Raw genomic sequence first — 25595 nt, 5'->3', positions numbered from 1 at the left:
CGCATAAGTGTTTTGTAAGACTTCTTTTGTACACTCTTCCAGTACCTCACCAACGAATCTACGTCACCTGTCTGTTTTTCCTACGACGAGTCTACGTGATCGCTATACGAGGACGTGCTGAAAAGTACTGTCTCCATTTTTTTTTCAAATTCTGTTCTCAATATCGGTTGAGGTAATACATGTTATGCATATTACTCGGTCAACCCTCCGGCTTCACTGAGGCAATATGCAATCCCCTTACCGCTAGAGAACTCCGAGCTGTAGCGTGTAGAATGTCTGTAATGTGACTATGTCGGTGCGTAAGAAACAACGCGCTATAATCGACGCTCTAATCGGAGAAAATGTGCCTGCAATTGAAATCCGTAGAAGAACGAAAGCTGTGTGCGGTGACGATTGACATCAATTATCTGTGACGTTGGGTTGTTGGTGTTCGTATTGAAGAAAGTGGTGGTGCGAAACTGTATACAGTACAGACTTGGTTGCATTAGATTTTCGTCTGTTTCCAAAACTTCTAGGACTTACTGTAATAGTGATGAAGCCAGGGACGTAGCCAAAGAGGAAGTCCATGGGATCCAGAACCCCGTCCCTCCACCCCTCCACCCCCCACCCCCCCATCACCAAAAAGGAATTACACACTGCCTAGTTGCCTTGTAGTGAAATTGAAAGAGATTTTGTTTTTAAATCAGACTACGGAAAAGCGCTATCTCTTATCGACAGTTAACAATGCCATTGCTAGAATTAAATTGCCAATCTATAGACAGCACTGTCAGCTATAGCCCACCCATACTTCAGCCAAAATCAACTACAACGCATGGACTTAGTTTAGCTCAGTTGTTATTTTGTTTATCAATTCAGTTCTTACTTGCAGTGGAACATAGGCTACTATAAGTGCTGCCGTTCATTGGTTTTGCTGCGTGTGCTGTTATCGTGGTTTTTAATTGAAGGTAACTTCGTAACAAGAAAGAAGAGGCAAACCAATTTTGATTCGTTCATTAGCGTTATGATAACTTAAAACATGTGCGTGCTACTTTAAGAGCTTAATTACCTAAAAATAGCCGTTATTTGGAGACTGGTAGGACTTTAAGGATGCAAAATTTCAGTATTCCACGGGGCAGTGGAGGGATAAACTAATTAACATGAAATTAAAATCAGTGCATAAAAATTCACTTTGATTTGCCTGTTTCCCAAAAATCGCCATGATGAACAATTTCTTTACAAAACTTTCTCAAAATTCTCTCACTAATAGCCGAAATGGCAAAATATTGCTCAATTGGTCACTCGGGTGATACTGAATTACAAAAAGTAGTTCACGAACGGTGGGTAGGGGTTTGTGGAAAGCAGAAGAGTACGTCGTTCGTTTCCATGAGATTTTTTCAGCGGGCTGCTTGAATTCATCCAAGCCGACTGCGCTGAACAACCGCCGCGCCTCACCCCCCTCACCATTCGACCATAATCTAATTTCGCTCCTGCAACGCTATAATGATTGAAGTGTGTCCTATGATAGTCTTCAAACTGTAATGTTTTTAAGTTATAGAAATGATGAGACAAATATTTTTTGGTATTTTTGTAACAGTATTTACCTTGATTTCGGGAACTGTTAGTTATTTCTCGGGGAGCTCAGATAAACAGTATATATATATATATATATATATATATATATATATATTTGCGTTCTCAATTGATTGCTGAATGTATTCCAATCTCCCTTGATTTCGGGAACTGTTAGTTATTTCTCGGGGAGCTCAGATAAACAGTATATATATATATATATATATATATATTTGCGTTCTCAATTGATTGCTGAATGTATTCCAATCTCTGTCTTCCGCTACAGTTTTTACTCTCTAGGGCTCCCTACAGCACAACGGAAGTTGTTTCGTTATGAATTAACAAATGTCCAACCATCCTGTTCCTTGTTTTTGTCAGTGTTTTCCACGCAGTCCTTTCCTCGCCAGTTCGCCAATTCTCCGGACATTCCTTACCTTATCAGTCTACCTAATTTCGAACGTTTTTCTGTTGCACCACATCTCAAATGCTTCGATTCTCTTCTTTTCCTATTTTCCCGCTGTCCATGCTTCACTACCATACAATTCTGTGCTCCAAACATACATATTCAGACAGTTCTTTCTCAGATTAAGACGTATGTTTGATATTAGTAGACGTCTCTTGGCTAGGAATCCCCTTTTTGCCAGCTATAGTCTACTTTTGATGTCCTCCTTTCTCCTTCCGTTGTGGGTCATTTTACTGGTGGGTAGCGGAATTCCTTAACTTTGTCTGCTTCGTGACCATCAACCCTGATTTCTCGCTGTTCTCATTTCTGTTACTTGTCACTACCGTCTTTCTTCGATTTGTTCTCAGTCCATAATCTGTACTCATTAGACGGTTCATTCCATACAGCAGATCATATAATTCTTCTTCATTTGCACTCAGGATAGCAATGTTATCATCAAATCTTATCATTGATATCCTTTAACTTTGAATTTTAATTCCACTCTTGAGCCTCTTTTATTTCTCTCATTGCCTCTTTAATATATAGATTGAAAAACCGTGGCGAAAAGCTAAATCCCTGTCTCTTTTTATCCGAGCACCTCGCTCTTGATCTTTCACTGCTTTTATTCCGTTGTTGTTGTTGTACGTGTTGTACATTATCCGTCTCTCCCAATAGCTTACTCCTATTTACCTCAGAATATCGAACATCTTACACCATTTGACATAGTCGAACACATTTTCCCGTCCACAAATCCTATGAAAGTGTCTTGAATTTTCTTTAATCTTGCTCCCATTATCAGAATGTCTCTCTGGTGCATTTACCTCTCCTAAAACCAAATTGACCCTCATCTCATACATCCTCTATTTTCTTTTCCCCCTTTCTGTATACACTCCTGGAAATGGAAAAAAGAACACATTGACACCGGTGTGTCAGACCCACCATACTTGCTCCGGACACTGCGAGAGGGCTCTACAAGCAATGATCACACGCACGGCACAGCGGACACACCAGGAACCGTGGTGTTGGCCGTCGAATGGCGCTAGCTGCGCAGTATTTGTGCACCGCCGCCGTCAGTGTCAGCCAGTTTGCCGTGGCATACGGAGCTCCATCGCAGTCTTTAACACTGGTAGCATGCCGCGACAGCGTGGACGTGAACCGTATGTGCAGTTGACGGACTTTGAGCGAGGGCGTATAGTGGGCATGCGGGAGGCCGGGTGGACGTACCGCCGAATCGCTCAACACGTGGTGCGTGAGGTCTCCACAGTACATCGATGTTGTCGCCAGTGGTCGGCGGAAGGTGCACGTGCCCGTCGACCTGGGACCGGACTGCAGCGACGCACGGATGCACGCCAAGACCGTAGGATCCTACGCAGTGCCGTAGGGGACCGCACCGCCACTTCCCAGCAAATTAGGGACACTGTTGCTCCTGGGGTATCGGCGAGGACCATTCGCAACCGTCTCCATGAAGCTGGGCTACGGTCCCGCACACCGTTAGGCCGTCTTCCGCTCACGCCCCAACATCGTGCAGCCCGCCTCCAGTGGTGTCGCGACAGGCGTGAATGGAGGGACGAATGGAGACGTGTCGTCTTCAGCGATGAGAGTCGCTTCTGCCTTGGTGCCAATGATGGTCGTATGCGTGTTTGGCGCCGTGCAGGTGAGCGCCACAATCAGGACTGCATACGACCGAGGCACACAGGGCCAACACCCGGCATCATGGTGTGGGGAGCGATCTCCTTCACTGGCCGTACACCACTGGTGATCGTCGAGGGGACACTGAATAGTGCACGCTACATCCAAACCGTCATCGAACCCATCGTTCTACCATTCCTAGACCGGCAAGGGAACTTGCTGTTCCAACAGGACAATGCACGTCCGCATGTATCCCGTGCCACCCAACGTGCTCTAGAAGGTGTAAGTCAACTACCCTGGCCAGCAAGATCTCCGGATCTGTCCCCCATTGAGCATGTTTGGGACTGGATGAAGCGTCGTCTCACGCGGTCTGCACGTCCAGCACGAACGCTGGTCCAACTGAGGCGCCAGGTGGAAATGGCATGGCAAGCCGTTCCACAGGACTACATCCAGCATCTCTACGATCGTCTCCATGGGAGAATAGCAGCCTGCATTGCTGCGAAAGGTGGATATACACTGTACTAGTGCCGACATTGTGCATGCTCTGTTGCCTGTGTCTATGTGCCTGTGGTTCTGTCAGTGTGATCATGTGATGTATCTGACCCCAGGAATGTGTCAATAAAGTTTCCCCTTCCTGGGACAATGAATTCACGGTGTTCTTATTTCAATTTCCAGGAGTGTATTATCCTTGTCAGCAGTTTCGATGCATGAGCTGTTTAACTGATTGTGCGATAATTCCCAGAATTGTGTGGATGATGTTTTCCTGAAAGTCTGAAAGATTTATACAGGCCACACACTAACGTGATTAGTCGTTTTGTTTCCACTTCACCAATGACTTTAAATTCTGACCGAATGTTATCTCTCCCTTCTGCCTTATTCGATCCTAATTCCTCCAAAACTCTTTTAAATTCTGATTCTTATATTGGATCCCATATCCCTTCTGTATCGACCTCTCTTTCATCTTCTATCACGCCTTTAGACAAGTCTTCCCCTCACAGAAGGGAAGAATTTGAGCGAGACCTCACAGTCGTTAGCACGCTAGACTCGCTTTCGGGAAGATGAAGGTTCAAATACCCGTCCGGCCATCGAGATTTAGATTATCCGTGATTTCCCTAAATCGATCCAGGCAAATGCTGGGATCGGTCCTTTCCCATCCTTTCGCCATCCGATCTTGTTTCCCGTATTCAATGACTGCGCAATCGACGGGACGTTTACCTATAACTTTCTATCCTTTGTTCCACTGACACGTTTTGCACCATGGGTGATGAAATTGAAGGCGGGGCCGCGAATTTTTGTGGTTTGATCGCGAGTACTTCGGAGTGCAGTAGTGGGTTCCCGGTTTCAAATCTTTCAAGAGTGGAGGACAAAAAACGCTGCACTTGACATACAAAGGCCTACGGTGCTGTGAATTGGAAAGGAGGAAGAAAAGAAGAAAGATGAGAATTATAAAGAATTACCAAGCGATTCTCTGCTGGAAACACAGAACAAGAAAAGAAGTTACGACTGACGTGTAACTAAGATTGCAGCAGGATGTGTCTTAAAAACCTTGGACAAGCTTTAGGGATATTTCGTTATACCAGAACAAGAAAAAAGTCTCTAAAATTCATATCTTAAGAGCTACGAGCACTTAGTCAATAGAACAGATGTTTTTCACACTATCAAAAATGTACAAGTGCTCACACCTCTTTGAAATGGTTCAAATGGCTCTGAGCATTATGGGACTTAACTTCTGAGGTCATCAGTCCCCTAGAACTTAGAACTGCTTAAACCTAACTAACCTTAGGACATCACACACATCCATGCCCGAGGCAGCATTCGAAACTGCGGCCGTAGTGATCGCGCGGTTCCAGACTGTAGCGCCTAGAACCGCTTGGCCACCCCGGCTGGCTCATACCTCTTTAAGTAAGCATTATAGACCCCATGTTTAACGGACTTCTCTTTCTTGGTTTGGTCCATATTGTCTCCTCCCAAAATATGGGTAGCAAAATCCTTTCAGTAGGAGAGACATGTCTGATAGTAGCGAAGATGAAGAAGTGTTCATAGCTCTCAAGATATCCATTTTAGAGGCAAAGTTTACCAGACTTTTTCTCTAGTTTTGCTATTAAGGAACCTTCCCGCAAAGCTTGTCGGTGCATTTTGGGACACGTTTAAGACGGTCTTCCACAGAGTCCCACAGACTAGACTACATAAACACATTGCGGTTTCCTCTGTAGTTTTCTCGCACATAGATGTCGTGGTTTGATGTTAGGTAGCCAGACTCCTACTTTTATCAAAAAAGAAAAAAAAAGAAAGTCCGCAGGTAATAGTCTTCACACGGAGCTGGTACAATATTCCAGCCAGTTGTTCCAGCACAACGAGTACTCTATGTTAAACAAGCTTCTTTTCAGCCTCGCAGTTGCTGAATCATCTGATGAGATAACTCTCTTCGAAACTATCTTTGCGAGATTAGTTTGCGGCAAGACAAGTTATTGGCTCGGAATTTTCCGATAGAGAGAAGTGACATAGTGGCCTGTAAACAACCGTATCTCAGTTCCATACGGAACAATGAAAAGTACGTTAATGAATGCCACACGATAACAAAAGCCTGAACAAACCGCACAGCAACGGAACAACAAAAGCACCGAGAGGAAAGCACAGTTTGGCTATATAATCGCTCGTTACGCTGGCTAGGCTCGTGGGTTTGTTCCACATTGTTTATTGCTGTTCCGTTTCGGAAAGGCAGGTTATCTCTTGAAAGAGAACGCCACACATTTCACTGGTTGTTTTTCCAGTTCGCCGTTACAAAAATGTCCCCAAATGCAACGTTAATAAAGGACAAGCTGTGAAAATTTTACCTGGGTAGAGAGCACTTTTCCACCAGAGGGAGTTGTACCTCTCATGAATAAGGTGGAATTAATGGCAGCCGTAAAGCTGTAAACGCCAAAAATGTCACGTTACCAGCCCGAAGCTGCGGCGAAAGGACATTGTAAATTCATGATTCATCCATACCACGCTCATGACCTATCACATCAGCAGCTTGATCCCTCAGGAATTCACTCACACACACACACACACACACACACACACCAAGCTCATTTAGAACCTAGTGAAATGTTCTCGTGCCAAGAAACAATAAAAAGCTTAACCTCAGTGAAGTGGAAATACTGATCAAAAGATCTATGACGAACCTTCCCCCACAGGACTTGTCTACAGTTGTTAACTATACCAAGAAGGTAATAGAAGAAACATGGATTCGTGGAGGATGTGTGTAAGAACACACGGAGGAGGTTTGTGTTAGCTCCAGCACCAGTGGCGGGTCCTAGAAAGAGAACGAAGATTCTTACCTTGGAGTCACGACACTTGTTTAATAGTAATTATAAAACATGTACGGACATTAATTGCCTGCTCAGTTCCGTCGTATTAAAACGTAAATTCACTGATGTTCAGTAAAAACCTCGTCCTGAAATTAGGCGTGAGGCCTTCGGTTCGTTCCGGTAACAGTTCGTTCCAGTAACAGTGTTCCCTTCCAGTCACCCTGTGCATCTCTCACAATATGGAAGGTTTTGAAATCGCGCAAACGGGACACTTGTTTTCTTTTGTTGTCGCTTCGTTTGTAGAATAGGTTGATTTTCAAACACTAGAAACGTGTTATATATCATATTCAGTGACAGCAGAGAGGGTGGTTCTGTATTGCAGAATTTGTGCCATTCATTGGGGAAAAGAGCCAATATTACTTTCCTGATTGTTTGAGGTTATTACGGTTGTGGCGCTACGTAATGCAAGAAATAACTTACAGCGACAGTATATCGACCTGTAGAGTATCATCAGATAAAATTACACTATGAGTAGAGCGTGAGATAATCATTATCCGCATGATAATCCAGAACGCCACCAACAAATTTTCAGATTTTGTTGCAGTGCCCAAAACAAAAAGTCTAGTGAAAATGAGATCTACAATGCATATCTTAATAGATATGAACACTAGTTGTCTTCGTTACTGTGAGACATATGATTATATTCTGCTGCAACCTATATCTTTTGAGAAGTGGTAGTACGGACCAAGACAAGAAAAACATGTGAAGTGCGCAGGGGCTCAAAAGGGCTTACCATAAAAGCTATGAGCTTTTTTTCATCTTCAGTACTGTGAGACACGTCTCTTCAATTAAACAAGTCCTCATAGCTCTCAAGGTACGTATTTTACATACGATGTTTACCTGATGTATTTTTCTTGTTTTGGGCCATACTATCTCATCCCTAAATATGGAAAGCAAAGAGCCTGAAATAGAGAAGGTGTGTTTTGTACTATCGAAGATGAACAGTTGCACATAGATTTTAAGGTGTGCATTTTAGAGCCTATGTTTGTTCCTTGCTTTGGCCCAAATTATTACCTCTCAAATTTGACGGTGATGTTCTGATTCACTCTGTATATTAGGAGGTGACATTGGATTTATATGGTGCTCCAGCAAATCCAAAAAAACCATCTCAGTACTGGAACGGAGCAGTAAGTAGCACAGCTTAACACAGAAGATTCTACTTTCTTCTACAAGAGGTGGTTTTCCATATTTTCAAAACGGTATATCTTCTGCATGTACAAAAAGAGAGACGGAGGTTCGAGTCCTCCAACGGGCATGGGTGTCTGTGTTGTTCTGACCATAAGTTAGGTTAAGTAGTGTGTAAGTCTAGGAACCGATGACCTCAGCAGTTTGGTCCCTTAGGAATTCACACACATTCGAACACATTTTACAAAGAGAGAAACCTGAGGCGAATTTTAATTTACTCTCACGAATATAAAGTTTTTAATATCAAAAGAACTACTCGTTTTTTACAAGTAGACATTTTCCACATATACGAAGGTACAACATGGGAGCATTATTTACTTTTGGGATTTATATAGCTTTCACAAATGTTCATTCCACTCTTTAACGTACGTAAGACATATATCCAGTCAATTGCCAAACTTGTCTCTTATTTTTGCTACCAGTGCTGTTGGGATACGATATCGTGGCAGACTCAATGTGACTGGGGAGGTACCCAGACAGTCTGTAGCGAACCTCTACGGTAGTGAAAATACACTAGGCGGCCTTAGAGGCCACTGGAGCTACATGAGATCTGTACGCTTTTTGCCACGAACCTCTATAGGAGACCGCAACGCCGTACTCTCAACGAAAACCACCCAGCATGGTCACATAAAATTATTACGTTAAAAATCTTTTTGTTTCCGACGCTTTCCGTAGGCACTGGGCGCCACATGAAAGACGTGAAGAGCAATGTTAGACTGTGCTGACTCCAGCAACACACTGAAAAAAAAAAAAAAAAAAAAAAAAAAAAAAAAAAAAAAAAAAAAAACGAATTTGCAAATATCTGCGGAAACACCATAGAAGATCAAGTAGTAAAGGGTGCAGCAATAAGTCGCAAATGATTGTTATTCGATATCTAGATTTCGGTCTCTTTGCGGACATCTTTAGTGTTACAACATGTGAAGAATCTGTTACAATACTGTAACATGCATGTTTTAATCGCACAGTTGCCTAAGCCTTAGTGTAAGTCACTCATAAAATACATACCAGTAAATGTAAGTTAAAACATTAAAAACTCATAGTATATGCAGATAGTCCCAACTAAACGATTCATATCAGAGTCTGAGTTCTCACTAAGGCAGCTGTTTACAACACACCTGGCTGCAGTGTACATCATGCCATCCTATAGCGCCACAAAAGAAAAAATGGTTCAAATGGCTCTGAGCACTATGGGACTTAACTTCTGAGGTCATCATTCCCCTAGAACTTAGAACTACTTAAACCTAACTAACCTAAGGACATCACACACATCCATGCCCGAGGCAGGATTCGAACCTGCCTCCGTAGCGGTATCGCGGTTCCAGACTGTAGCGCCTAGAACCGTATAGCGCCGCCCTTACGTGTATGATACGTTGACAATATGTGAGGAGGAGGGTAATAATCAAATGGTTGATACTTCGTTATGTCGTTATGAAAAGACACTTAAATTGTCTCTGCATGCCTTACACCTACCTTCGCCGTTTACAAGAGAGCGTTGGCGAAGACACTGACCATAATTTCCAGTCTGCAATCAACATTACTCTTTATGCTCACTGAACGAAAACATTCCTACTTGCTATTTAGTCGACGGGGTCATGAATTATGACTACAAATAAAAGTTTTGAGTGTTTAAGCCGCGCGGTATTAGCCGCGCGGTATTAGCCGCGCGGTCTAGGGCGCTGCAGTCATGGACTGTGCGGCTGGTCCCGGCGGAGGTTCGAGTCCTCCCCGGGGCTTGGTTGTGTGTATTTGTCCTTAGGATAATTTAGGTTAAGTACTGTGTATGCTTAGGGACTGATGGCTTAGCAGTTAGCCGGCCGGAGTGGCCGTGCGGTTCTAGGCGCTACAGTCTGGAGCCGAGCGACCGCTACGGTCGCAGGTTCGAATCCTGCCTCGGGCAGTTAGGGCAGTTAGGCTTCATTAGTTAGGCTTAATTAGTTCTAAGTTCTAGGCGACTGATGACCTCAGAAGTTAAGTCGCATAGTGCTCAGAGCCATTTGAACCTTAGCAGTTAAGTCCCATAAGATTTCACACACATTTGAACATTTTCAGTATTAAGTGATTTATATATTCTGTGAATATTCGTGCGACAAAATAATAACATAAGGACCATTCAAAATAAATGAGCTGGAGGCTGTAAAATTATAATCGATGAAAAGATTGAAATGTCATTTCATGTGAAAGAAGATTTGGCCTCTATAATAGCGATCAGGTCCCAAACTCGCCGCTAGAGGGAGGCGGGCGTACACCCACCTGACGATGGACAGAGCAAGCGCACCTGTCTATTGTCCACTGCACTAAGTCATGCTGAAAATAATGCAGTGGAGGCGTTGAAAGATCAGCAAAAGGCGTAGTGCTTTTCCTGACATCGGAAGGGCTGAGGGAGACGAAACTTCATCGAAGAATGGCGCAAGTGTACGCAGTGCCTCCATGTTAGTTGCAAAATCGAGAGGCGTGGCACAGACGATTCAGGGACGCACGGACGTTGTTCTGATGACGTACGATCCGAAACACCACACCACCATTGTCCATCAGGCGGACGTATTCATTATTCGAGACCGCCGAGTTACGATAGCAGCCATTGCCGCATCAGAAATGCAGTGCTTCCCTCAAACTTGTGACGTTTTAGCTGTTCCCCGCATTCCTTCCGCTGTCATGAAACGCATTGCATCCCTTTGCTATTTTTTGGAAGGCTCTAGTTGGTTTCAACCCAACTGAGTGCTATGGACGGTCGATGCGTGCGCGTGGTCTGCGTGTCCTGACATTGGCGAGCGGACTGTACGCTCACGTCCCTCTAGCGGCGACTTTGAGACCTCAGATCCCTTACAGAAATCGCACCTTCTTCCGCAGGCAATTGACTTTACGAATTTTCTAGCGGTTTTCATTTTACAGCATCCGGCTCGTTTCTTGTTGAATGCCCCTTGTAATAACACTCCTATCGGGAATAGCATTATTAACAGTTCAGAGCCGATCTCTATAGGAAGTATAAAGTACAATGGTCGTACGCCCTGATTTGTAATCGCCAAAAGCTAACTGCTCGCCTTAAAAGTGGAAAATAGTCTCGCCACCTGCCACGCTGTTTTGTCAACTTCACGGGCGACACACACACACTTCATTGAAAGCTAATCGATCCATAACGGTGTAAAGTCCACGCGAGTTCATTCGTTACTTCTACCGAAAACGCACGCCTGACTAGCTCTGGCGTTATCCGGGGCAAAATGGTCGCAGGCTTTGACTGACGCGGACAAATTTATATCTCGGTGAGACATGTCTCCACTGCCTCTCACGCTTCATTTATATAAGGGCGCAGTGGACCGCCAAACGCAACACGTGCTATCAACCGCTCTAGGCACAGATAGCAATATCTGAATGATCTCTTTTGCGAAATTGTATTAATTAATAGTTCTGTAGATCAACAATTTACAATCTTTAACGCTCTGGTTGACTCGCAGCATAGTATATGTCAGTATAAGAAATAACGAAAAAGCATGCTCCAAAACTAACTGCAATTTACAATTTTATTAATTTTTATATAAATAGAGCTAAGTTTCCTTTAGTTGCTGAAAATGTTTTAGCTCCTCTCCTTTCAAACTTTGTCGGCTAGATTTTTTAGAATGGAACCGACAATAGAAGCTGACCTCTGAACTGCCTTTTTAAGATTCCTTGACAATAGTCACGAAACCTGGTACAGCTGTGTTACTGCATGAATTTAATAGAGTACTGTAATTGGAATTTACTATTACAAATAAAAATTGTATTCTATGTTTTCGTTCCTGATTTTTTTAGTTAATAACTCGAAAATTAATAGAGGCAGCTTATTCACGTCACATATCTAATGTTATTACATTAAACTGAGGCTACATAATAATTTTCAGCTTTCTCAGTCTAATATTGATTGGTTTAAAGTTTTCGTAAAAATGCCTGTTTTTATTAAAATACTGCTATGATCAAGGTGAGAGCTAACATATAATTGCGACGTATATTTTCATATACTGAACAATTTTTAGCTTTGTAGTTTTATTAGTCAGGACCATTTTCTTTTCTTAAGATCAAATTTTTTGCCTAAGAAATTCATTTGATCTTTCTGAGAATTTACAGTATTAACATTAATATATTTAAGAATGCACTGATAATTTTGTAAATGGTATTTTAACTTTTAATTCCACTCTTATATTATGGTGCAATGCTTTGAATTTTAAGCCCAGGCGTGTTATGGTGAAGTGGTGCTGCTGGTAGTGAACTGGGGTAAGCCCAGACACAATCGCTCGCCTCTATTCCTCTTACAATGATAGTGCTTGTTTTGCCTCAAATATGTATTAACTTTACTGTACAGCTCGTAGGTTTTATCATTTTAATTATATTATGCTTTGTTCGTATACCAAATAAGGTGGTTGTAAATAAAACCAGTGACTAATTTTTTACAGTTATGCATCGTGTTGTGTGAAATAAACAGTGGCGTCACTTATCGCTGCACGTCTTTCAGTTGAACATAGTTTAAAAGATACGAAACATCATTTTCAAACATGTAAGTCAATAAGCGTTTCAATAAAACCGTGCTATAAACTAAGTACGGTTAAAGAATTTTAACAGAAGAGAGTGGATTATAAGTAGTTGTACAATCGGCACTATGTCGAAAGACCAGGAATTTCTGTTTCATATGTCCCCCCATATAAGTTTCATATACAAATCCATTATAAGTTGCACAGTTTCGTGTTAAAGCTAATAACTATATCATGTAGTAACTTGGGAAACAAACAGAAACTTTGTAGTCATATGCAATACGAGAGAAATGTAATCATAACGCATCAGAAATGTAAGGAATGCGCTTCAGATCAGTATGAGGTAAACTGAAGCCAGCTGTGTTATAATGGTAAGCAGTGGCCTCAGTGTGAACTCAGCCGCTCACATGAATACTGCAGTTGGGACAATGCACGAATACAAGTGCTTCTAGTGTTTCACCTTACATTTAAGAGTATGGTGTTATAACTGACTTACAGTTAAAGCTTATGCAACAGTACATTTAATAAGGCATGCATATTACTTTATTGTAACTTGTTCCTCACGTGTTTTCTGGTACTGAAGATGGCGACACAGTGACCGAAATCTCTAGATGCAATAAGCATCACTTGCGACCGACTGCTCTATTCTTTGCTACTTGACATGAATACATTCGCTGGTCACAACTGTTTCCCTGTGGAATCAAGGAATCAGACCTGACCAGAGACAATGTTCCTCACGTTTTCACGTTTCTTAGGAGGCTCTGTAATATATATATATATATATATATATATATATATATATATATATATATATATATAGTGTGTGTGTGTGTGTGCGTGTGTGCGGTAAATAACTGCCCAGCGTTTCCCAGGTATGTGTTTCTTCCGGTGTTCTCTTAGTCCATTTCCTTCTTCCCCCTCTCTGCTCATCTCTTCCAACCCCCACATTCTGTCAGTCTCCTGCCCTGGTCCCCTCTCTGTCCATCTCGTCCTCTCCTTTCTCTCCGTAAATCTGTTCTTCATCCCTTTGTCCATCATGTCCCTCTCCATCTGTTCATCTCCTCCTGCCCTATAAATCCATCTCCTGCTCCCCCTTTCTTTGTCAGTCACCTCTTCTCCCTCTCTCTCCCTCCACCTCCTCTTCCCCCTGCCTCTGTCCATGTCCTCCTCATACTCTCCATGTTCCCCTCCTTCCCTTTCCTTTCTGTGTGCATCTCCTCCTCTCTCTCTGTTCATGTCGTCCTCTTCCCTTTCTCTTTCCACTTCCCCATCCCCTCTCTCTCTTTCAATTTCTTCCTTCCCTGTCTATCTCTCTTCTTCTCCACCTTCTCCTATCTGTGCCTATATCCTCTTTCCCCTTCGGTGTTTCTCCATCTCCTCACTCCAATTGGAGGCTGGTGGTTACTACTCTTACAGTATTTATTTACAGATTGTAACTAATACGTAACATACTTCACACATGTCCAGCATATCTCACATGTGTTTGTACACATATTTCACCTGTATTCTAGCGAACTACGCCCTGCAGCTTCATTTTCACCCTTCGTAATCTTTTGGTCATCGGATCTCCTAAACTATGTACTGGACAGTGATATAATTTTGCAGGGGTATCGAGTAGTACATTTACCTACTGTCTGTGAAATATGCTGTGAATAGTTAGTTGTAAGGCAATAATAAATTAAAACGTCATCCTTGATGCGGCAGTTTCTCACACATCTCCTCATCTGTGACGTCATATCTCTTGTGTGCCGTAAAGTGATAAATATTCTACTTACGTTGAGCGACATATGTGGAGGTTGTCTACCACATATGATGCGAATAGAGTCAGTAGCAAAGAAGTAATACACTGAAACGTCATCTATGATGCGGCAGTTTATTCTCGAATCTCAGTATTTAACAGCATGCGTTACGTCTGCTGTGCAGCGAACTACGTTAATTTAAGTATTAACGGTATTTTTCTTACTTGTCACTTCTTATTCCGTTTGTTTTTGCTTTTAGGAAGCTTTAATTGTCGAGTGCTAGTAATAGTGTTCCATTGATTTCGTGTTTGTTTTGAATACAGTCAAAGAGAGTCCCTTTAGTCATCCATAGTGCCAGTAGTGCTAATGTTTGTTTACAATACAGTCCAGAGACAGGTAGTTCTATTTTCATTGTTTACTACAAGAAGTGGCTAGCAATCACAGTTTAGTCAACCATCAGCCGCCTTTAGTGAATTAGCAGTCTAGTTAAAAGTTGATTAACTCTCTACAGTGAACTGATTTCTTAGGATGGATAGGATGTGTGACTGCTGTGCAAGGACGCAGGAGGAGCTGGCCACTGTTCGCGAACATCTGAACGTGTTGACGGCCGCGGTCAGCCGTCTTCAGGCTGCTGCCTCGGAGTGTAGCGGCAGTGGGGAGTCTGGTGCGTCGCATGGTACACCCCAGGTGTTACATGCATCACCCACTGTCCCTGCTGTCGAGACATCTTCGCGGGTACCGGGCGCGGTTGGGCCACCCTCTCCCCAAGGGGAGTGGCAGGTTCAGCGGCGTTCGGTGCGCACGAGGCGGAGGACCAATGTGGAGGCTGGCCGTGTGGCATCGCCCGCTCTGCCTGTGAGTGGACATGTGGCTGCTCCTTCAGCAAGGTCCGAGCAGGCACACGGGGGGAGGGATTTATTAGTGATTGGGAGCTCCAACGTTAGGCAGGTGATGGAGCCCCTTAGGGAAATAACGGAAAGGTCGGGGAAGAAATCCAGTGTTCACTCTGCTCCCCGGGGGGAGGAGGACCTGCCGGTGGCGATAGAGGGCACTGGGTGCACCCGACTGCAAATTTTTGTTCATGTTGGCACCAATGGCTCACGCCGTCTGGATTCGGAGGTCATCCTCAGTTCATACAGGCGGTTGACGGAGTTGGTGAAGGCGGAAAGCCTCGCTCGCGGGGTGGAATCTGAGCTAACTATTTGTAGTATCGTTCCCAGAACCGATCGCGGTCCTCTGGTTGGGAGCCGAGTGGAAGGCATAAACCAGAGGCTCAGACGATTCTGCGGAGATCTGGGGTCAAAATTTCTCGACCTCCGCTATCGGGTGGAGAAATGTAGGGTCCCCATGAATAGGCCAGGAGTGCACTATACATAGGAAGCGGCTACAAAGGTAGCGGAGTACGTGTGGAGGGCACATGTGGGTTTTTTAGGTTAGAGACTTCCCTCCATAGGCCCAACAAGACGCCTCCTGAGCGCGGCAAGGTAGGAGTAGGCAAAATGCAACAGGGAATAACAATATTAATGTGCTAATAGTAAACTGCAGGAGCGTCTACAGAAAGGTCCCAGAAATACTCTCATTAATAAACGGTCACAGTGCCCACATAGTACTAGGGACAGAAAGTTGGCTGAAACCAGATGTAAACAGTAATGAAATTCTAGACTCAGATTGGAATATATACCGCAGAGACCGGCTGGACAGTGAAGGGGGAGGCGTGTTTATAGAGATAAGAAGTGCAATGGTATCGAAGGAATTTGACGGAGATCCGAAATGTGAAATAATTTGGGTGAAGGTCACGGTTAAAGCAAGCTCAGACATGGTAATTTGATGTCTCTATAGGCCCCCTAGCTCAGCAGCTGTTGTGGCTGAGCACCTGAAGGATAATTTGGAAAATATTTCGAGTAGATTTCCCCACCATGTTATACTTCTGGGTGGAGATTTTAATTTGCCGGATATACACTGGGAGACTCAAACGTTCATAACGGGTGGCAGGGATAAAGAATCCAGTGAAATTTTTTAAAGTGCTTTATCTGAAAACTACCTTGAGCAGTTGAACAGAGAACCGACTCGTGGCGATAACATATTAGACCTTCTGGTGACAAACAGACCCGAAAAATTTGAAACAGTTAACGCAGACCAGGGAATCAGCAATCATAAAGCGGTTACTGCATCGATGATTTCAGCCGTAAATAGAAATATTAAAAAAGGTTGGAAGAATTTTCTCTTTAGCAAAAGTAACAAAAAGCAGATTGCAGAGTACCTGACGGCTCAACACAGAAGTTTTGTCTCAAGTACAGATAGTGTTGAGGATCAGTGGACAAAGTTCAAAACCATCATACAATATGCATTAGATGAGTTTGTGCCAAGCAAGATCGTAAGAGATGGAAAAGAGCCACCGTGGTACAACAACCGAGTTAGAAAACTGCTGCGGAAGCAAAGGGCACTTCACAGCAAACAAAACATAGCCAAAGCCTTGCAGAAAAATAAAAATTACGCGAAGCGAAATGTAGTGTGAGGAGGGCTATGCGAGAGACGTTCAATAAATTCGAAAGTAAAGATCTATGTACTTCCTTGGCAGAAATTCCTAATAAATTTTGATCTTATGTCAAAGCGGTAGGTGGATCAAAACAAAATGTCCAGACACTCTGTGACCAAAATGGTACTGAAACAGAGGATGACAGACTAAAGGCCGAAAGACTAAATGTCTTTTTCCAAAGCTGTTGCACAGAGGAAGAATGCACTGTAGTTCCTTCTCTAGATTGTCGCACAGATGACAAAATGGTAGAATCGAAATAGACGACAGAGAGATAGAGAAAGAATTAAAATCCCTCAAAAGAGGACAAGCCGCTGGACCTGATGGGATACCAGTTCGATTTTACAGGGAGTACGCGAAGGAACTTGCCCCCTTCTTGCAGCGGTGTACCGTAGGTCTCTAGAAGAGCGTAGCGATCAAAAGGATTGGCAAAGGGCACAGGTCATTCCCGTTTTTAGGAAGGGACGTCGAACAGATGTGCAGAACCATAGACCTATATCTCTAAAGTGGATCAGTTGTAGAATTTTGCAACACCTATTATGTTCGAGTATAATTACTTTTCTGGAGACTAGAAATCTACTCTGTAGGAATCAGCATGGGTTTCGAAAAAGACGATTGTGTGAAACCCAGCTCGCGCTATTCGTCCACGAGACTTAGGAAGCGATAGACACGGGTTCCCAGGTAGATGCCGTGTTTTTTGACTTCCGCAAGCGTTCGATACAGTTCCCCACAGTCGTTTAATGAACAAAGTAAGAGCATACGGACTATCAGATCAACTGTGTGATTGGATTGAAGAGTTCCTTGATAATAGAACGCAGCATGTCATTCTCAATGGAGAGAAGTCTTCCGAAGTAAGAGTGATTTCAGGTGTGCCGCAGGTGTGTCACAGGACCGTTGCTATTCACAATATACATAAATGACCTTGTGGATGACATCGGAAGCTAATTGAGGCTTTTTGCGGATGATGCTGCGGTATATCGAAAGGTTGTAACTATGGAAAATTTTACTGAAATGCAGGAGGATCTGCAACGAATTGATGCGCAGTGCAGGGAATGGCAATTGAATCTCAATGTAGACAAGTGAAATGCGCTGCGAATACATAGAAAGAAAGATCCCTTATCATTTAGCTACAATATAGCAGGTCAGCAACTGGAAGCAGTTAATTCCATAAATTATCTGAGAGTACGGATTAGGAGTTCAAATGGTTCAAATAGCTCTGAGCACTATGGGACTTAACTGCTAAGGACATCACACACATCCATGCCGGAGGCAGGATTCGAACCTGCGACCGTAGCGGTCGCGCGGTTCCAGGCTGTAGTGCCTAGAACCGCTCGGCCACCTCGGCCGGTGGGATTAGGAGTGATTAGAAATGGAATGATCATATAAAGTTGATCGTCGGTAAAGCAGATGCCAGACTGAGATTCACTGGAAGAATCCTAAGGAAATGCAATCCGAAAACAAAGGAAGTAGGTTACAGTACGCTTGTTCGCCCACTGCTTGAATATTGCTCACCAGTGTGGGATCCGTACCAGATAGGGTTGATAGAAGAGTTAGAGAAGATCCAACGGAGAGCAGCGCGCTTCGTTACAGGATCATTTAGTAATCGCGAAAGGGTTACGGTGCTGATAGATAAACTCCAGAGGAAGACTCTGCAAGACGCTCAGTAGCTTGGTACGGGGTTTTGTTGAAGTTTCGAGAACATACCTTCACCGAGGAGTCAAGCAGTATATTGCTCCCTCCTACGTATATCTCGCGAAGAGACCATGTGGATAAAATCAGAGAGATTAGAGCCCACACAGAGGCATACCGACAATCCTTTCCACGAACAATACTAGACTGGAATAGAAGGGAGAACCGAGAGAGGTACTTAAGGTACCCTCCGCCACACACCGTCGGGTGGCTTGCGAAGTATGGATGTACATGTAGATGTAGATCACCTGAACCAATTGGTAACAAAGAAGTAACCAATTACAACGTATGGCTAAATGTGGCAGTTTCACAGTATGAACAGCGACATGTAGTAAGCGACAATCACGTTTCCTTCCGTCATTTTGTGGTAGTCGTCAGCGGGAAGTAGTTTCGTAAAGATTTCAGATTGTGTGTAAAGTTTCTAGCAAGGCTCTAAGTGCTTTGATTATGAAACACTGGATGGCTAATGCATGGGTATTCTCGCGTCGTGGAATATCCCCACAGTGATTCCTTCTAGGCAGTAAATGAAATCTGTTTGACAGAAACCGGTCCAGTGGTTTAGGAGAAGCGGAAATAGATATATATACACACACATACATCTTTTATATGTGTGTGTGTGTGTGTGTGTGTGTGTGTGTGTGTGTGTGTGTGTGTGTGTGTGTGTGTGTGAGAGAGAGAGAGAGAGAGAGAGAGAGAGAGAGAGAGAGCTGCCAAATGTAGAAACATAAAACAAAATACTGCCCATATACACTATCTGATCAAAAGTATTCGGGCACCTGACTGAAAATGACTCACAAGTTCTTGGCGCCCTCCATCGGTAATACTGGAATTCAATATGGTGTTGACCCACCCTTACACTTGATGACAGGTTCCACTCTCGCAGGCATACTTTCAATCAGGTGCTGGAAGGTTTCTTGAGGAATGGCAGCCAATTCTTCACGCAGTGCTTGCGAGGTAACGGGCGAGTCGTCGCGCCCTGAAATATTCTGAGTTCTGAGGAAGCGCGCCGGCCGCCCGGCAGGCTGACCACGTGGTGCCAGATGTTAGCCGAAGCAAGAGGGGGCCAACCGCGTGGCTGGGAATTCCACGGTGACACTGTGACGAGGGCGGTGCTCTGTGTCGATGGAGGAGATGTCTATGCCGGGAGTGCCAAGGATGGCGGACTTTGTGAAACCTTAATGGCAGACATTTCACAGTTCATATAGAAATTAATAGTAGCCAGAGGAATCACGATACCTCAAAACAGAAACATGTACATTACTATTATTTGCGCGACGATTCTGATGGTGTGATCAGATTTTCAATATCTTTGTTACTTTAAAGTTTAGTATCTGACGGTAAATTATACAAGTAACACCCAGTAACGAATTTCCAAAATCTAAACGGTTCTTCAGATTTCGTCGATCTTTGTGTCTGTAGAAAGCTATTAGTGTAAACCTAAATTGGTATGAATTACAGGCATATAACTTGAATAGTACATGAGTTATTGGAGGTCAAAGTGCCCGATTACTATCGATCGCGTCAGGCCATAAGTACTCCACAGTTACACGAAAAACACGGTAGCAGCATGCATATAAATATATCGATTGATCTATGTCTTTGTTAATATCCGATACATGCTATTCATGAGGAAACTGATCAATTATTTACTCTGTTTTAGAAAGCACAAAGACATTAGGCTACTGGCCTACCTGTTGTTCTATTTCTTTTGATATATGTTTATTTAATTGCTTTGTATTTAATAATATGTATTAGAGCGTGTTTATAGTCGAGCCGTAGGAATATTTCTTTAATTTCAAGTATTTAAATGTAAAGCCAGTATTTCGTGTGTGCTTAAATATGTGTGTGGTTGCGTCCGCAGCTCGTGGTCGTGCGGTAGCGTTCTCGCTTCCCGCGCCCGGGTTCCAGGGTTCGATTCCCGGCGGGTCAGGGATTTTCTCTGCGTCGTGATGACTGGGTTTTTGTGATGTCCTTAGGTTAGTTAGGCTTAAGTAGTTCTAAGTACTAGGGGACTGATGACCATAGATGTTAAGTCCCATAGTGCTCAGAGCCATTTGAACCATGAAGTGAATATCTCGCGAGCTATGTCGTTGTTCATAGCTAATTACGTGCAGTAGGAATCTATTGTTTCCCTGTTATTCAACATTTATTTTATTTAATTGCTGGACCATCGACACCAATAAGTGTTTTGCAGAGATATACCGCATTCTCAAAAGTACTTTTACTATCGTGCTCATCATTTAAAGTCGTTAAGATAGTACCTGCAGATTTTATTTAATTGCAATCTTTCATTTATAAATTTATATGCTACTTTCATAATTCGCAATTGCCGAGTGATAGAAACCTTCGACCATTCGATTTGTGTGTATATTCTTATCGTGTACTGTAGACTCAGCAGTATTTGGCCTGTAATGCGGCAACTACGTATCCCAGCCCCTAGACAACGAAACCAGCCAAAACTTTTAATATTGCAGCGTTGAGTCGGAGGGTGCGTAGTTATTTGAAAGTCCGCATGCAGCACTGAGAAGATGTATCGATGTCGGTCGGTGAGGCCTGACACGAAGTCAGCGTTCCAAAACATTCCAGAGGTGTTCTGTAGGAGTCAGTTCAGGACTCTGTGCAGGTCAGTGCATTACAGGGATGTTACTGTCGTGCAACCACTCCGCCGCAGGCCATGTATTATGAACGGTTGCTGGATTGTGTTGAAAGACGCAGTCACCATCACCGAATTATTCTTCAATAGTGGGAAGGAAGAAGGTCCTTAAAGCATCGATTTAGATCTGTGTTCTGATACTGCCACGGGAAAGAACAATTGTTGCACGCCCCCTCCATGAAAAACACGACCACACCATAACACCACCGCCTCCGAATTTTACTGTTGGCCCTTCACACGCTGGCAGACGGCGTTCACCGGGCATTCGTCATACCCACACCATGCCATCGGATCGCCACATTGTGTACCGTGATTCGTCACTCCACAACAAATTTTTCCACTGTTCAATCGTCGAACGTATACTCTCGTTACGCCAAGCGTGGCGTCGTTTGGCATTTACTGCCGCGCCAGAACCGCTAGACCACCGCGGCCGGCCATTCCATTATAACTACTGATTGCCTTGGGAGAGCCAGCCCTGACAAAACACTACCATCTGGTGAGCAATATGTATGAGACAGGCGAAATACCCTCTGACTTAAAGAAGAATATAATAATTCCAATCCCAAAGAGAGCACGTGTTGGTAGATGTTAAAATTACCGAACTATCAGTTTAATAATTCAGAGCTGCAAAATACTAACGCGAATTCTTTAAGACGAATGGAAAAACTGGTAGAAACCGACCTTGGGGAATGTCAGTTTGAATTCCGAAAAAATATTGGAAAATGTGAGGCAATACTGACCCTACGACTTATCTCAGAGAATAGATTAAGGAAAGGGAAACCTAAGTTTCTAGCATTTGTAGACTTAGAGAAAGCTTTTGACATTGTTGTCTGGAATACTCTCTTTCAAATTCTGAAGGTGGCGGGGGTAAAATACAAGGAGCGAAAGGCTATTTTCAATTTGTACAGAAACCAGATGGCAGTTATGAAGGTCGAGGGGCATGAAAGGGAAGCAGTGGTTTGGAAAGGAGTGAAACAGGGTTTTAGCCTAACCCCGATGTTATTCAATCTGTATATTGAGCAAGCAGTAAAGGAAACAAAAGAAATTCGGAGTACGAATTAAAATCCATGGAGAAGAAATAAAAATTTTGAGGTTCGCCGATGACATTGTAATTCTGTCAGAGACAGCAGAAGACCTGGAAGAGCAGCTGAACGGAATGAACAGTGTCCTGAAAAGAGGATATAAAATGAATATCAACAAAAGCAAAACGATGATAATGGAATGTAGTCGAATTGAATCGGGTGATGCTGAGGGAATTAGATTAGGAAATGAGACGCATAACGTAGTAAATGAGTTTTGCTATTTGGGGACCAAAATAACTGATGATGGTCGAAGTAGAGAGGATATAAAATGTAGACTAGCAATGCCAAGGAAAGCGTTTCTGAAGAAGAGAAATTTGTTAATATCGATTATACATTTGTCAGGAAGTCGTTTTTGAAAGTAAGTGTATGGAGTGTAGCCATGTATGGAAGTGAAACATGGACCATAAATAGTTTGGACAAGAAGTGAATAGAAGCTTTCGAAACGTGGTGCTGCAGAAGAATGCTGAAGATTAGATGGGTAGATCACGTAATTAATGAAGAGGTATTGTATAGAATTGAAGAGAAGAGAAATTTGTGGCTCAACTTGACTAGAAGAAGGGAACGGTTGGTAGGGCATATTCTGAGGCATCAAAGGATTACCAATTTAGTACTGGAGGGCAGCGCGGAGGGTAAAAATTGTAGAGGGAGACCATGAGATGAATGCGCTAAACAGATTGAGAAGGATGTACGTAGCCGTAGGTACAGGGAGATGGAGAAGCTTGCACAGGATAGAGTAGCATGGAGAGCTGCATCAAAGCAGTCTCAGGACTGAAGACCACCACAACAACAACAACAACAAAAAATGTGTAGAATCAAAAGCTGATTATTTTCGAGGGGGACATCGGCCGGTGCTAAAATTAGCCCACCACTTCAGCCCCCTGGGGGTGGGACGCGAGGCAACTTTAAAATTTCAAAGGGGAATCACCATTTTCTATTGCAGAATCAGATTCTACATAAAAACTACGTACATTTTGTTTTAAACATGTGTTTTGATTCTTTGTAGTTGGCGCTGTAAATCAAGAAAATCCATGTTCTCATTTTTCGTGGAAAATGGTTACTGATAATTAAAAAATGGGTTTACTCGTTAGTAAGTAGGATGTTTGATTAGTTAGTTAGCTAGTCAGATGATTTGTTTGATAATTAAAAGTTGTGTGACCTCATGACCACGAAACAAACAAAACTTATCCGAATCTGCGGAAAAAATTATTGTTTGGATCAACATTTGGAAAACTAATTCATCTCTCCCAAACCCCACCCTATGGGGAGAGAGGGAGAGTTTTAGTTCTAGCGAAATATAATTTACCAATTAAATAAGTATTTTTTATTTATCCGTAACCATTTTCCACACAAAAATGAGAACATGGATTTTCTTGAATTACATCGCCAAATACCAAGAATCAAAACAAATGTTTAAGACAAAATGTACGTAGTTTTTATGTAGAACCCGACTCTTCCGTAAAAAATGTGGATTCCCGTTTGAAATTTTAAAGTTGCCTCCCGCTCCACCCCCAGGGGCGGGGGTGGCGGACTTATTTTAGCACCAGCAGATGTCCTCCTCGAAAATAATCAACTTTCGATTTTGCACATTTTTTGTGTGAAGCTTATTTTTCGAGTAATTCTGGTTTGTCAACTTAAAATTTACATCACACACACACACACACACACACACACACACACACACATATATATATATATATATATATATATATAGGGGGGGGTGGAGGGACGTTCGGTGTTCACTACGTTTCCTGGATAACGCCTCCTCATCACTCTGATCGGCGACCGATTGTTATTCACGCCATGCCTGGAAATCTGCCACGGATTCTCTAGCACCGCCGATGACGACCTGGAAACGAACGCTTCACTTTAAGTATGCAATAGCCACGCACTTTCATTTTGCAGGTGATACTTCTCTCACGTCAACCTCACTGACGATTCCTAATTCAGGAACTGTGCCGCACACTGTCTTCACTACATTAGTGAGCGTTTTGTACTTCCTAGGTAATTTAGTGGCTCCAACATACATGCTGTTATGGCACAGGTAGTGCACTGTTTGAAGATCCCACGCTGCGTCCAGCAATTTCAGCCATGCCCAACAGTAACTACTTCAACAGATTGTGGAGCAGTTGGCCTCACTCAGAAGTAATTCGGAAATCGTCATTTAATTCGAACTTCCCAGTCATGTTCTTTAACCGCGGTACGGAAAGAGGACGTCTCCGTATTCCTTTAACTCGTCGATACTCGAGAAGAGCAGCTACCCTATTGCTGTCGTTTTGATAAAACACACGAGTAAACCCTTGCTCATTTCGTCCAGGCCCCCGATGACTGACTGCAAATTCCTATGATTGTCAACCGTATGTCGACGTACCAGTAACGGCGCCTAACGGCCAGACACGACACTACTATCAACGGGAACTAACACAGTCTGAAAAAATTCCTGTAACACTGAGTACCCATCCGAGAAACAGCTTAATTATAGCCCCTCAATATATACATATTCCAGGTCACAAATGATACCTTGGAATTAACAAGGCGAAAAGCTTACGGAGCAAAAAATTTGTTTCACTTCGCTGTATTTAGGCGGATCCAAATTAGTATCAACATCAACATAGTGTTGCTCGCAGCTGAGGACGATAGAACAAGAAAAGTTAAAACTGTTCCTGTGGAGAGCTTCAGGGGCTAAATGTACCGAGGCGACCCCTGCACGGACAACTACTTCATAGCTGGCTCCAAGGTCAACTTTTAGTTTCGATGCACAAGTTGATCTGTTTCCCACGTATCTACATTTACAAGATACAAACTTCTGAAACACTTTTGAAAAGCCCAGTATTATTCATTCATCGCTTAGTAACAAAAGTAAAATAGAGTTCTACGCACTACTGCACCTGGGCTGAAAAAAGGAAATGGACCGTGAATACAAAGGAGCGTTACGTAACGCTGCAGGAGCAAGCTGGTAGTGGAAGTGCCGCGTCAGTTCCTCACCTTCATGACTGCCACAGGAACAGCGCTGGCGCCAGTGACCGCTCCACCGCCTGACTGGCGTCTACAGGCCCCGCGCGTGCCTTCATTGGCAACACGGCGTCCTTGAAACAACAACCACTCCCATTTCGTTCGTGCCTGTCTTTACATATGCAGTAATTCACTTGTGGACACGGATACATTACATAACGAATTTGTAGTCCATTCAACCCATAGGAATTATTAGTGGCGCTCTTGGAAGAGGTATCTACGTCTACATCTTTACTC

General features: G+C 43.2%; 1 protein-coding gene across 1 annotated transcript in view; it reads right to left on the bottom strand.

Annotated features, from left to right (window-relative positions):
• LOC126100299 (uncharacterized) overlaps positions 1-25372 on the bottom strand; it is a 107308-nt gene extending 81936 nt beyond the window's left edge. The window contains exon 1 of the mRNA XM_049910907.1: positions 25332-25372. Coding sequence (XP_049766864.1) covers positions 25332-25337 — 6 coding nt within the window. The 5' untranslated portion in view covers positions 25338-25372. The remainder of the gene's footprint in view (positions 1-25331) is intronic.
• Between the last annotated feature and the right edge of the window lie 223 nt (positions 25373-25595).

The sequence above is a fragment of the Schistocerca cancellata genome, chromosome 9, assembly GCF_023864275.1.
Source record: "Schistocerca cancellata isolate TAMUIC-IGC-003103 chromosome 9, iqSchCanc2.1, whole genome shotgun sequence".
Classification (NCBI taxonomy): Eukaryota; Metazoa; Arthropoda; class Insecta; order Orthoptera; family Acrididae; genus Schistocerca; species Schistocerca cancellata.
The sequence above is the reverse complement of the archived record's forward strand: the minus strand, read 5'-3'. Positions and strand labels throughout refer to the sequence as shown.